The sequence below is a fragment of the Cystoisospora suis genome, assembly GCF_002600585.1.
Source record: "Cystoisospora suis strain Wien I chromosome Unknown contig_595, whole genome shotgun sequence".
NCBI classification, from domain to species: domain Eukaryota; phylum Apicomplexa; class Conoidasida; order Eucoccidiorida; family Sarcocystidae; genus Cystoisospora; species Cystoisospora suis.
This window is the reverse complement of record NW_027153396.1, coordinates 22,749-36,956: the sequence shown is the minus strand read 5'-3', so window position 1 is coordinate 36,956 and position 14,208 is coordinate 22,749. Positions and strand designations below refer to the sequence as shown.

Sequence of the window (14,208 nt, the reverse complement as noted above, 5' to 3'; positions counted from 1 at the left end):
TCGTGTGTTACTGGACCTGACGGTTTCCTCAAGCCGCAGATGGCCATGGCGTGCGAAGTCCATACACGTCGAAAGAAAGTTATTACAGCGGCCGCCCTTCCTTCTCCGTAGAATTAACGTGGCTCAGTTGCTGCGTATCAGGCCCTGCCTGGCGGTATGAATGCCCTTTCACTGCCCCGTGACACCAGTACAGCCGATATCGAAGACTCAAAGCCAGCGTCCTAGACTTTAATCATAACCAAGTCGAGTGGAAGAATCCTGCCAGAACGACAGACTCGCCTCGCTTGGTCGACCTGAGCACGACGCGGCCCTTGTGCCTCGCTGTCTGCGTAAGGCACCTCGCCAGCTCGTTGCAGTACGACGCGACGATGCATGCACCGTTTATGCGTGAGCCATGAGTCAGGGGAAAAACATCTATGCAAGCACCGTCACTGCACTAGGGGAATCCACTGGAAACCTGTCATGAAGCCCCCCAGCACTTCTGAAGATCAGGCACCCACGAAGAAGCAAACCGCTGTGTGCGCGACAGTGCCCCTGCCACCACTAGTAACACGGAGAGATCCTGGTCTTTCTCTCTCAACTGCTTCTGAACGCGTAAATACATCAGGAACTTCTTGCTTCGTTCACCTCTGCTTTCACCTTTCTCTTCGCGTCTGCCGTCTCCCCCTTGAGAATGTACGTCCGTACCATTAACAAGGCTCTCTCTAACTCACTCCTACTAAGGCTCGTGAATGAACAAACACCGCTGCTACGTCTGTTGCGTCGCTTGCCCCGTCCCACACCTAGCCCTTTTGTCCCTTCCCCTCTTCCTGGCCTTGGTCCCTCTCAATCTCCAGCCACGATGCATCAATACCGATCGCCTGTCTTTCACCGATCCGTTAGAAGAAGGAAGTATTCAACTTTTCTGCCACAGCAAACTGAAGTCTAGCAAGGCTAGTTAGATGCACCACCATAAGGTTATCCTGTAAGGCATTCTGACACATTTGCTCAAAGATTTCCAGTTCTTGTACAGCCTCTACACATAACGCTTTACTTAGAAACCTCCCAATTTCGGGATCAGCCTTTTCCTTCCCGTCCAGGACATCCTGTACGTAAACTCCACATCTAGCTAACTGATCAGCTAACTTCTCTAAGGCAGCACCAAGCCCCTGCTTAATCACAGGAACACCAGCGACTGCTGGTGTATCACTCAATGCGGCAACAGCACCCGCACTTGAAAAGGGAGTCCCCGCCAGGGCACCAGCTCGGCTATTACTTCCCTCTTGCTGCTGTCTCCATTTCCAGTTAGCTTCTCGAACTTTGAGAAGAAGAGACAGACCAGCTCGATCTGATGATGAAGTAAAAAGCTCAAGAGGCAGTTCCTGAAACTGAAAGCATGCATCTTTCGCCATATTCATAGGAACTTGCATGTATGCCTGCCGAGAACACAAACAAAGGGATGTGAAAACAAGGGTTGATGCCCGGTCGCATATCTGCAAGACACTCTACCCTCTTGATACTTGATAAAGGGTTCAGTTCAGTGCAAGAGAACAAGGGTTGAAAGAGTTGCTGGAGAAAAGCCTCCGCATACTCTAAAGCTCAAACAATCGACCGCTCTTTGCCTCGTTGAACGACAAGGTGTGAAAAACGACAGAAACCAAGGACAGAGGGATGCATGCCTGCTAAGCATAAAAATGTATTCTGCCCTCCCTACTGATCGAATGTGATCCTGTAGAGCTCGCACCGATATCATACACGTGAACATACTTACAAGATCTATACTTCATATGTACATGTGTTCCACACATCGACAGCAACATATGAAGACCTCTCACTGTCTCGTCTACAGCTCGCTGGCAATTCTGTTTCGTCGATTGCCTGCAGAAAGTGGAGTCTTTCGTGAGAATCGTCCTCTCGTCAACAACGACTACATGACCAGGCTAATAAGCGACTACAAGCGAATTCAACCACCCTAGCAGACAGACTTCTCTCGACGGTGCTTTTGGAGAACCACAAGCCACACACATGAGAAGACGTCCAGGAGATCCGGACTTCCAGCTCTCCACTCTATGATCCATGTATCAACAAAGCGACCGACCCGCGTACCTTAATAGAGAGGTTATCTCGATCCATAGCAGTATTGACCATAAGATGGATAGGCTCCGTGAGGGGAGGCTGAGGATGAAACTTCGAGACACTACTGAATTGCTTGAACCAACCATGAACGGCGCATGTGAGTTCTGTCATTTCACTGCCTGTGCAGAACCATCCGACGACGATATCTTTAGCTCCACTGCCGCAGACTTGCTGTTTCAGTTCATACATCGTTTCATGATGATCTTTGATGATTTGTAACAGTCCCTAGAAAGTCACAAGAGAAAGACGAGAAAGGAAAGAGAAGGACAAAAAGAAGGAGATATCACCATACATAGAATCGGAGCGAAAATCCAACCAGAGAAAAAACACTCACTTATACGGAAGCAAGTCGATGGCCTGCAACTGAAAGGAGGGCAGGCAGCTCGCAGGCACAGTCGGGGACCCCGGCATACGAATACAAGACAACCCACGTTTCTTCATGTCTCCCAGCTACCCTGCGTATAGCGATATCTACAGGTAGAAGAGGATCATATGCTTTTCCAGCGTAGGAGAAATCGTACGGGAGAGCCTCGTAACAGCAGTGAAGTCGATGAAGTGTACGTACAGCCTTGAAGAGAAAGAAGACAATCCCGTATGCTTGATTCCGACAGCCAATTAGACGTGAGGCCACTGTGTCATCTCATGCCGTGGTGACGGACGGAAGGATGGATGAAACAACAGACAAGCTAACCGACAACTCTATGTGTGTATCACTCCCCACCCTGCTGGCTTGTCTCTTTCACACCCTTCGACTCCATACTATAAGAAAAAAAAAACAAGACTACGTTTCTCCTCTGAAGGAATCACTTCATCGATGTTCTATAGACATCAACAAGAGTACATCTGCACAGCGAAGACAACCAAAAGATAGAGAGATAATGGACAGATGGATAGATTAACGATAGATAGAAAGATTGGAGACAGATGGAGAAGGCGATCCGAGAAACAGCCATGAGGACGTCGCCCCTCTAGTTGCGGACTAGGTTCTCTGAGAGGTAGAACTACTGCACGCGTGAGTGCGTCAAAACAAACTTATACTCGCGTATCAGTTCTGACTCGGGGTAGTTAAGATAGCTCGATGAGAAGGAAGAGAAGAGATGCGGCAAAGACAAGAACGTTTACAAATGAAGACAGAGACATCAGAAAAAACTGAGGTGTGGTGTGTCGGTCATCCAACCCTGCGACAGAATACTACAGCTACAAGAGAAGCAGTCTCCGTCCATCAGCTTTTCGTATGAAAGTGAAGGGAAGATGATCTTACCTCATCTGTAAGAGAATGGCGATCGACAAAGCAATCAGAGATATCGACCACATTGCCTTCTGAGACAGTTCCAAGAAGAGTTCCTATAACGTTCATCTGACCATCCTCACGACGGAGGTTCGCATCCAAGATGGTTAGGATGACGACCGGGTGTACACGGACCTTGAGCGGAGGGTAGGGCAGAATGTCGAAGTATTTCGGAACGTTTTGCTGTTGGGAAGAAGTTCCCACCGAACGAGAGAAGGAGCGGTTCATCGTGCCGAGAATGAGAAGTATAGGAAGGAAAAGAACAATGATCGAGGGGAGGAGGAGGAAAAAATGACAAGTCCCAAGCTGTTGAACTCGAGTGTGTTGCAGACAGCGCCACCCCAGAGGAGGAAAGAGAAGAGAGAACAAGAAGTGTGGATTGGAGTGGCGAAGAGTGTTTGGAGTGGAAAGAGCGATAAGACCAAGACGAAGCAATCTCTCTTGAGAGGAACACAAAATCGATAGCGGAACTGAACCCCTCCTCTCCTGTCCCAGTCTCTTTCCTCCGACTGGAGATGGCCGGTGAAGTCGGCTTTCTGATACGCGGGAGTAGTGAGAAGCAGAAACAAGAGACGATGCAAGGAGAAGCCACTAAAAAAACGAAAAAGAGGGAAAAAGATGACAAGAAAAACGAGGCTTGTTACTGTTGGTTCCGTGGAATAGAGATCTATGCATGCAAAACGCCGGGTTGGATGGGGGGGGGAAGGTAGGAGGAGTCCAACAATCCGCGGACTACCCCGCGAACAGAGGGGAGCTGGACTCTTGTGCTGCAAGGAAGAACTCCTAGGAATAGCTGGTCATCTGAGGCTACTGCTGGCGTGGGAGAACCCAACGACAGACCCCATAAGTTCGTTGGATATCAGATTTCCACGGAATTAATCTCCACGTGAACGCATACGCAGTGGGCAAGCCAGGGGCACTGAATTGCCCGTTCCCCTCTAGGCCGGCCGCGGGAGTGGCCCTCACGGCAATACATAAAGAGATTGGAAGGAAAGGTATCACCTAGATACCCTCGTGGAGGGAGTGTCGGAGAAGCACTCCCCCTGTTCCCACAGAACACTTGTCCAACCGCCTCCTCCCAATCCGATAAAACTGTCATGAAGCAGGGAACTCAGAGTCCACAGTTAACGCTCAATCCATCGATCCTCCTTTCTTGGGAGACGTTGCGTAGAAGGGCAGGCTGTCACGCTCCCTTCCTTCGTCCCAGATTCCACAGGACTCTCTACAAGCCAGTAAACCGGCGCCAAATGAAAATCTGTACGGGGGGGAAAAAGACATCGCCCGAAATTTAGTCTCGCTTCGTTCCCCTGTGCCCCCCGAGTCGTCCAGTCTACTTCATTCGTCTTCCTAGTAGCTGGAAATAGTCTTAGGTGTCGAGCAGTTAACTCATTGGCTCGGTGAACTTGATGTATCGTGCTATCATCGTCCCTGTTGAAAGCTGACGGCGTCGGACCATCGTAGGGGCGGCAATAGACTGACGGCTAGAGAAGGAAGGAGTATCGACAGCAGTCGGGTCCTTCTCTTCCGAGTTTATCTTGACTTATTTCTGACCAGAACTTACTCTGGATATTTGGTGAATGCTCTGAGTAGATCGGACAATCTCACACATCTCTTCATTTTCTAATCCTTGCCTCGCCGCCCTTCCCCTCTTCATGTTGTTTCCGAAGTGTTGCCTCACACCCACCACCACCATCACCACCATTCTTTCGGGACTCCCAATTATACGCCGACGACAGCAGGTCCTTCCGTATGGAAAGAGTTGGCTTGGGGGCCAGCGGCGATGTGTGTGCATTACACGCGTCTGCTGCAGCTGCTGAATATGGATGGATGTGTTGTGAAAGCGGAGGAGTGAGAAAGAGAGGAGGGAGGAGGCCTCTTCGTTCCTTCTTGAAATTCACCAGAAGGAAATCTCCCTGTTTCCTTTTCCACTTCTCGCACCCCTCCCTTTCGGTTGCTGTTCTCGTGGGTACCATCGTCCCTTTTTCTCGAAATAGATTCCCGTCAATTCTTTTGGCTTTTCTTTCGGGATTGCAAACGACTTGAGATGAAAGGAGAAGCAGCGCGGGCTCCTTCGAACCGTACAATATCCTAGTCGCAGCAACAGGAGTAAAAACGCAGGGCAGCCATCCTAGCCGTTTCACGCTTTCCAACTGAGAGCTTTTTCCTCTTTTCAAACACGTCAGAAAAACATTATCTGTTTGTAACAGCAAATTTCCTTCCAGAATAAACTTCGTTCTTCAAGTACTTCGACGTGTTCCTTCTTTCCAGAAGAGGGAAGAACCCTTCTGACCGTTCAAGGGAGAAAACCGGCCGCTTGGAACGAACGGTCCTCCATACTTCTTGCAGGAGTCGCAGTACTTTACTGCTCCTTTTCCCTTTCCCTTTTTTCTTTCATAGGTGTAATATTTTTTCTGCTTTATTTCTTCTTGTTTCCCTCTTTCTTCCTTCTTGTCTCTTCTTTTCTCCGTAGTAAAACCTTCTGCTGCTGTTACGCGCCAGCCAACTCCCCATCCTCGTAACGTCTCGCTCGCTGTTTCCCGAGACGCTTCAGCAAAAGTGTAGTGAATTTTCTCCAGCTTTTACGATGATACGGTGGCTGGGCCCATGGCGACTTGAAAAAGTTCTTCTCTTTTCTCACTTCCTTCCAACATGAACTTCCTTCTTCTTTCCCCCTTTTATTCCTTCCCTTGCTCATTCCCTCATAGGAGAAACCTTTCGTTCTCTTACAAAATGGATGGCTGCAACGCTCAGTCTTTTTGATCAGATCATCTCTCCCTTGCCTGGCGGTCTCGATTCGAACCGAACTCCCGTCGTTTTATGTATCTGAACCACACCAGTGTGTGTTCAAGCAGGCAAAAGCTTCTTGTGACATTTTAGTTGCGGAGAATCCCCTACGGTTGGTGGTTGGTGTGTAGACATGCAGGGGGTTTTGTAGCCCCGGACAGCAGCAGAGATTGGACTGCTCTTGATCAACTATAAACTTTTACCGCATATCTAAGAACTTTCCTCTCTCTTTCATGGACTTCGCTGCGGCAAGGCCTTCGAGATATGCCTGTTTCCACATCATCTTTGCTTCCCATCGGAGAGATTGATAGGCCAGGGCAACCAGTCAACTCTGAGAAGACGAGCGCGCCTCTTTCTATTGAAAGGACCCGTCGCACGCCGTCATCTTTTATTTCACCTAAGAGAGATTAGGTTCCCCTCTTTGTCATTCTACATCTGAAAAGAACACGACTTCTACATCGTCTTTTGTCGCTCAGGTGTCTCTTCAGCTCCAGGCCATCGCGGAAGAACTGCGTTTCTTCCCGATAAAGAAAGGCTTACGTTCCCCATTCACCTAACTGTCGAGAGAGAGATTGGCTGCTCGTCTCGGCAACAAGAACTGAGGTGTTTTCTCTTTTTTGAGACTTCGCACACCGAGAGGGAGCTAGGATACATCGGGCCTACTACTTTTTAGATTGGGTCGTTTGCTGCCTTGCCTCTTACGCCTTTTCTACGACACTGACGAGATTGCGTTTGTCTTTACCGAAGAAGATGAAAGAAAATTTTAGCTTCTTGTCTCACTGACTACACCCTTTCTCTCTTCTCTGTGTTGTCATCTTCTTCCACGTCTTCTTTCATCCTCCTCATCTCTTTCGATGAGATCTCCGGCATTCTTCGTCCTATGAGTTTCTCTCTAACTCGTGTTACTCCAAGAAAGTTGAAGGCAGATAGATCTTCTTAGGGCGCGCAGAATTATCAATTACCATTGATCGCCATCTAAGAGAACAAGATCGTCGTTCTTTCCCGCTCTCTTATTCCCTTTGAGACGTGGGGTGTATGTACATTGTCATTCAAATTTGACGGTTTCTGTCCTCCCTGTGTCTCCTCTTCCAAACTTTTTTCATATCTTTCGGCCAGCGAAGGGGCCGGCCCTTCCCGTCTTTAATTAAGTGGTTTTTTTCTACCTTCATAGTGTCTTTCCAAAGAATTCTTTCATAAACAATCTCTCTCAAAACACTCACCTATCGCAGCGTCTTTGTGAAGATCTTTCTCAAGGAGACATCAGCATACATAGGATCTCCGGAAATGATAGGAAGTGAAGAAGATGATCTCCTCTTTTTTCCGACAGTCGCAGATGACGTCGTTGCCTCTTTCAACGAAACACATGAAAAGCTATAAGGAGAGATCCGGGACCCTCCTCTCTTTCTTTTGTTCTCATTCTTACCAGCTCCGATTCTAGAGAGGTTCTTCGACCTACAGATGAGAGGGGGAGAAGGAGGATAGGAAGAGCAGTCTTTATACCGTGACCTTCAGTCGTGACGAGAGATAAAACGACGAAGGGTTAACTCTAAACTCGTAACATTATCTCGGGTTTCTTTACGAGAAGTTCTTTCTATTCGGTTTCTTTCTGTCTTCTATTCGCGTGTCGGTTCGTCTTCTTCGTAGCGTCAACTCCTTTCGTTCATCTTTCTTCTCTTCTCCATCTATGATCTATAGCGACCCTGTGCCTTCATCGGGCGAGGAGGCCGACTGTTTCTTCCTCCAGCGGAGGAAAGTCTTAGCGCGTGGTTCTGCTAATTCGTCTCTCTTGAGGCATTCTATCTAGAGAGACTTGTTTGGCTTTTCTCTTTTCCACTGTCCCCTGTCCTGTGCTACAATCCTCAAGAAAAGGTTTCTCTCTCCGGGGTGCCTCTCGTTCACCCATCATGTTACGACGAAGATCTAAAGGATCAAAGACCTCCGGGGGAGAAGGGGGAGGGGGAGACAGGAGTCTCTCACATGCAAACTCAAGTAGAGGGGGGGGTCCGTCGTCTTCTCGATGGGAAGAGGCAGGTAGCACGAACCCGAATACACCTGTGATCGAAGATCCTCATCATCCTGCTGGCTCGGCCAACCCAAATCGAACTGGAGAGGAAGGGAGTAAAACAGGCGGTGGAGGAGGAGCAGGAGGCACATTCAGATCAGGTAGTTCACGAGGAAAGAATAGCTTAAGAGGAGGAGAAGCCGTGAGCGGGGCGGGGGGGCCTTCTTCTTCTTCGGCTGATCCTCCCCAGTCAGGTGGACTACAGAAAGGAGAGTCGGGAGGTTCTCCATCAGGTCGGCGTCAGCAAGGAAGTCGCCTTTTCTCCCGAATCACATCTAAGTTCTCTCGTTCTTTTTCTGCCTTCCGACACAGCCCAGCGTCAATTCCAGGTGGGGGGGGAAGCCGTTTTGACGGGGGGAATCGGGGCGGGCCTACCGGAGAACAACGTGGGCAGCAACCTGGGGAATCTTATGTTAGCCAAGAGGGACACGCCGGAGGATCAGGGGCCAATCATCATATGAATAGTAGCGCAGGAGGGGGAGAGGCAGGGGGTGGTGGTTTCTCATCGAATGACGCTATAGAAGGGGGTGGATCTCCCCCTCTTCAAACCCATCACTCCAAGCGAAAGTTTCATATCCCTCATCCGCATCTACCAGGACACCATCATCGCTTATCTGTACGGCAGTCTCAAGTAGGGAGTGGCACAGGTGCGGAAGGAGCCACAACGGCTAGCGGAGCGGGGGATCAACATCAGCATGCAGGAGGTGGAGGTGGCGGAGCTCTTCTTGGAGGAAGACTTCATCCCTCTCATTTACCTTTCCGTCTGCATGGGGGTCATAGAGATGAGGGCGGGCATGCTGCTGATGGGACGGGGGTCGGCGGGGTGGCCGGAGGAGGGGCGAGCGACGGTGGTGTATCGCATCAGCATGGCGTCGAGTTGCTCAAGCAACTCCACCAAGCTCAAGAACGTGCTAAACATATTGTACAGATCAGTAAACGTCAAAAGGAAACCCTACTCCAAAGAGCAAGAGCTGAGGTCGAAGAAGAAGCCGCTGTCATCAGGTGAATCGTCTGTCTCTCCTCCATACGCATCTGTCCATCTAACCATCTATCTCTCCAACACCCTCTCTACATATATACATATAGAGTATATATATCTATATATATATGTAGATAGCTAAGTAGATTCGGGTACAATCAATAGAGAGGATTGTACTACATGGGTTGCTTAGAGATTGCCTCTATGCGGTATGTGTCAGTATATGTGTGTATATACGTCTCTCGAGGAAAGTGGAGAGTAGAGAGAAGGAAATGGAGAAAGAGAAGGTTTAAAAAAGGAGTCTTTGAAGAAGATCTCGTTCCCTCTTTGTTGTGCCTCCGTAGTAGAAGTAGTAGTAGTAGTACTGCGTCTATCACCGAGTCACGGCTTGTGCGTAGCTAGCTAGTTCTTCATACGTCGATGTCGCAGAGAAAGGGCTCGTTTCGGACTTCGATGACTTCACAAACAGATACGTAGGTCCACATGACAGTTAAGGAGCGTGCTAGACTATTGTCTTTCGATGTTCTTCTCTGTTCCTGTCTGCCTCTCCTGGCTGTTCGCTCTTTCTCTTTCTCTCCTTTGGGTGGGTATGTGTCTCTGCTTCTCGCCGTGGATAGAATTTCCGCCAAACTGGAGAACACAAACCGAGCGAATAGGGAGAAAAGGTAGACAAGAGCTTTTCTCTCGGTGTGTTTCTCTGGGGGCTAGGTCTTCTTAAGCCTCCTCACTCGTGTCTCTCTTCAAGTAGTGGCAGGGGTTCAGACATGTGTAGCTCAACAGATGCGGGCCTATTCCATTTTTTTCTTATGTTCTCTTCTCCTGTCAGGTGGAGATAATTCCGTCGTATAAATACAGTTGCCCCGTATCTATCTGTGTGCCGGCTCACCTATGGAGCTTCGTCTATATTCATCTATCTATCTATCTCTCGCATATACTGTGAGAGACTAGTGGAGCGAATCTCAGCATGTATATCATCCATGGGTGCATGCATGATTGTGTATGAATATGTATAGGTCGTATATCTTCTAATTCTTCTTCTTTTGTTCGTATCCCTGCACCTTCCAGGAAGCAAATGGATGAGGAGTTTGGGGAGCTAGCAGAGACAGAGCATGGAGCAGATCAAGTCTTTATAGCGGAGACAGAACACCAAGATTTTAAAATTGACCTCCCTCAGAAACTCAAAGACGATGCCGCACAGTTCTGCTATGGTATGTGGATAAGACTTTCCAGCTCTCTTCGTCCGATTGCTGTCGTGCAGGGGAAGCTTAGTTCTGCTACTGAAGTCTCACTGAACGGATAGTGTATTTCTCTCTTTCTCTTTGTTTCTTCTCTTCACCTGTATGAAATGTAGATGGGGATTGAGAGATATTCTATGTGGAGAATTCATAATACGCTCTATGTAGGAACATGTAGGAATGTACGTTTATGAATATGTGTCGATATGTGTGTATGTGTAAGCGTGACGCTGAGAGAGTAGAAAGGTAGACGGGGGGGGCAAGACAACGACGTTGTGAGATGTGAGAGCTGCAGGTGACAGTTTATCTAGATATATCTCTCTATGGATGAAGACAGACGGTCCGTATACGTCGTATATGACAGGAACGAGTTCTTTGGATGGCATATCTATACGATAAACTTTTGAAGATTACCGGGGCGATAGAAGCTGAGAGAGACTCTCGGGGTGTATTAGTTTGAACTTTTTCTTCCGTTGTCTTTTCTTTCTCTTCTCTTTCAACTCTTGCATGAAACTACAAGCTTTGCTTCTTCCCTCTCCCCGTCAGCATCCTCAGCTCTCCGAACGGTGTCTCGACATACAGCAGGGACAATGATGTCTTCTTATCATCTGTTTCTTTCTCCTTTCATTCTTTCTCGATTCTGTGAGCCCCTCCCTCTTTTATCGTCTTTCTGACGCTTCTGTCTTTCTTTGACTCGCTGCATATGTACGCCTCTAGAATCCTGTGTCCTTTTGTGTCTTTATGTTCTTTTCCAACAGAACAAGTCCTGAAGGTTGATGTAAATATACCTGAAGATGTACGAAGACGTATTGCTGTCATGTAAGTCCCTTCTTTTCTCTCTCTGTCTTTCTCTCTGCCTTTCTCTTCTCCCTTCTGCTTATCTTTCTCCGTCTCGTCGTAGGGGCGAAGTAAAGGGTACAGCGTGCACTTCACCTCAGCTAGCTTGAAGTCTTTCTCACGACTCTACTGAAAAACGCCTGTGTACCCTCTTCGCATGCCTACGGCAGTTTAAAGATCAAACATGCATGCAGATACACACACACGTATTCATATTCATATATATACACGTACACACACATTTATACACAAAATTCCGGTGGCATGCATGCATGGGCTTACATAGCAGCCATCATCCTCTCCTCAGAGGTGCTCTTACAGGGTTATGAGAAACTTGCTCCCGAAGGAATGTTGCTATAGAAGGGGGGGGAGAGGCCGCCGCTGTATTTCCTGTGCTTCGGTATACATGCGAAGCACATCCATTCAGTGTGTCTCTCGTAGACGACGAGGCGGAGGCTCAGCGTGTACATTCGCTACAGACTCGCTCCGTAGTACGTATTTATACATACATCCTCATCCATACGTACATAGACATGCCTATTCGTACATATTCCCCATACATACATAGGTGTGTACCTCCTTCATCGAAGAAGAACATTGAAGAGATTCCCAGCTTAGGACACCCTAGGACGGCGAAGTCATTTTTCGTCAGGCCTGTGCGAAGAAGAGATGACAAGCAATGCTTGATCCCCATCTCTCCTACTTTTCTCCTCACTCATGATCTATACATAGATAGACACGTCAGAAACTTGACTGTCCACCATCATCCCCCTCTCTGTAGTCGTCCTCTTACTACATCTATGTGACTGTACTGCCTCTCTTCCTTTTTGTGGAAAAAGTGTTGCATGCTTTTCCCTACATTTCTCTTCTTCTTCTTCTCAAACTCCTCCCTATTTCTTTCTTGTGAGGGTGAAACGGTTCCTTCATCTACTTTGCCAAGCGGTGTCATCGGATGACGTTTTTCTTTCTTTCTCACTCTTTCTTTCTTTCTCACTCTTTCTCACTCTTTCTCACTCTTTCTTTCTTTCTTTCTCACTCTTTCTTTCTTTCTCACTCTTTCTTTCTTTCTCACTCTTTCTTTCTTTCTCACTCTTTCTTTCTTTCTCACTCTTTCTTCAGTAAAGCGAATCCTCCAACGTTTTTCCGAAAGAGTTGTGCAAGTCAGTATCCTACAACGCGCAGTACAAGCGATCCAGCTATCTTGAAAGCGGCGTTAGATCACTCCTATCGACGAAGTCGCGGTGACGCTGAGGCGCACTATGGAAGCGCATCATCGATGACACCCGAAGACCTTGGGACGGAATATCGAGGTGCAGCTCTCGATGCTATAGGCGGACTCGACCCAAGCGCACGCGAATCGAAGCGTGAGACATACGCAGCTATTCTAGGAGATCGAAGTGGATGGAACGAAGACGAGGATGACGAATTCCGCTTAGACCCTAGTGAGTTAAGAGACACAGGGGGTCTCATCGGAATAGGACCTGAGAAGGACAGGAAAGAAGGAGACAATGGCGAAGGGGGGAGTCAGACCAAAGGGGGAGAAGGTGGCCGTGGAGGTTCATCGGCGGATCTAGGATCCATGGCAAAGAGAGCCCAAGCTGTATGTCAATGCTGGCCGTCACCTGAGCCGCCTCCTCCATCTGGAAGATAATAGATACTCCTATATATGTTTATGGGGACCTACCTATTTATTCGTCTATCTATGTATCTGTAGATGTGTATGTCGGGAAGATTTGATTGACATGGAGAGGAGGGAAGAATTCGCTGCAAAACGCCTTCTCGGAGGACGGGGGGGCGTGAAGCTTATGTATGTACATACATGTATCTATATAGAGAGATAGCTCGACAGTGTTCTTAGTAGTGACGTGTGTTGTGGTCTTGTTGGTGTATATGAATACATAGATGTGGGTATGTACATCCCAGTTCATCTGTAGGGAGAGGATTATAGGTAGGCAGGGGGTATCGTGATGTATTGGCATTACAAGGCTCTGTCTCTGTACACGTGTCTAGACGGGATAGCCATGAGGCTATAGAGTGGGGGTTCCGAAAGAGCGAGAAGAAGGACGAGGAGGAAGAAGAAGAAGAAAGCGACAGAGAAGAGGCTTTGAAAGAGATTGTAAAGAACGACACAGTGTTCATGCGGGATCTTCTTTCTTAACAGAGAGGAAAGGCGGTAGAAGGAAGTGATCTAGTTGTCTGTGGGAGAAACTACTATTCTCTTTTTCTGAAGAGTGTGACGCCGGAAGACCCATCAGCCAGTCGGAGGGAGACATAGCCGGTCAGAGAGACTCTTTATAGGAGTGATTAGATATATACATCTGAATGTATGTATAGAGTGACATATATATAGGGCGAAGATAGATAAATAACAGTATATAGAGAGATATATACAGGGTGAAGACAGATTCGTAACAGTTCAATGCCATTGAGTTCTCTGGGTGGGATCTTCCAGCATGAGACCGTGTATGTACTTCAACATATATATATATATAATAAGCTTTTGTTCGGCTAGACTTTGAATTGCTCAGTCAGCCTGGGATCACTGGAAGGAGAGAGATACAAGAGCAGTAAGAAGAAATGAGAAGGAGTGTCGTGAGCCAACAAGGAGATGACGATGTTCTCTGGGTGATTCTGCAGGAGGGTGGCTTATACATCACCCCATTCCTTCATAACTTGCCACGTTTCTATAGCTGTCGTGATGACGATGAAGGGAGAGAGAGTCCAGGGGAGGCAGGGAGAGAAGAGAGGGAACGGCGAAAAACGTCTCTATATCTCCTATTATTTATGGTGTGTATGGTTTGTGTTCCTGGTGACTGTATGTATGTACAACGTAGAAAAGGATGGATGGGTTAGTGTCAGTTAGGAGATAGGGACGGACTCAGTTGTAATGGGAGATCTCTTCTGAAAA

General features: G+C 47.9%; 2 protein-coding genes across 2 annotated transcripts; one reads left to right on the top strand and one right to left on the bottom strand.

Annotated features, from left to right (window-relative positions):
- Positions 1 to 878: 878 nt before the first annotated feature.
- CSUI_001489 (eukaryotic translation initiation factor 3 subunit) lies at positions 879 to 4,971 on the bottom strand (the record flags this gene model as incomplete). The annotated part of the gene is made up of 3 exons (XM_068061695.1): positions 3,377 to 4,971; positions 2,086 to 2,340; positions 879 to 1,415 (listed from the first exon to the last, which is right to left on the bottom strand). Exons 1-3 carry the CDS (start codon positions 3,629 to 3,631, stop codon positions 879 to 881), a joined length of 1,047 nt encoding a protein of 348 aa, XP_067926332.1. The 5' UTR covers positions 3,632 to 4,971.
- A 3,120-nt stretch (positions 4,972 to 8,091) lies between these two features.
- Positions 8,092 to 12,951, top strand: CSUI_001488 (vacuolar (h+)-atpase g subunit protein; the record flags this gene model as incomplete). The annotated part of the gene is made up of 4 exons (XM_068061694.1): positions 8,092 to 9,251; positions 10,294 to 10,436; positions 11,222 to 11,282; positions 12,420 to 12,951. The coding sequence occupies 4 exons, from the start codon at positions 8,092 to 8,094 to the stop codon at positions 12,949 to 12,951; spliced, it is 1,896 nt and encodes a 631-aa protein (XP_067926331.1).
- Positions 12,952 to 14,208: the final 1,257 nt, after the last annotated feature.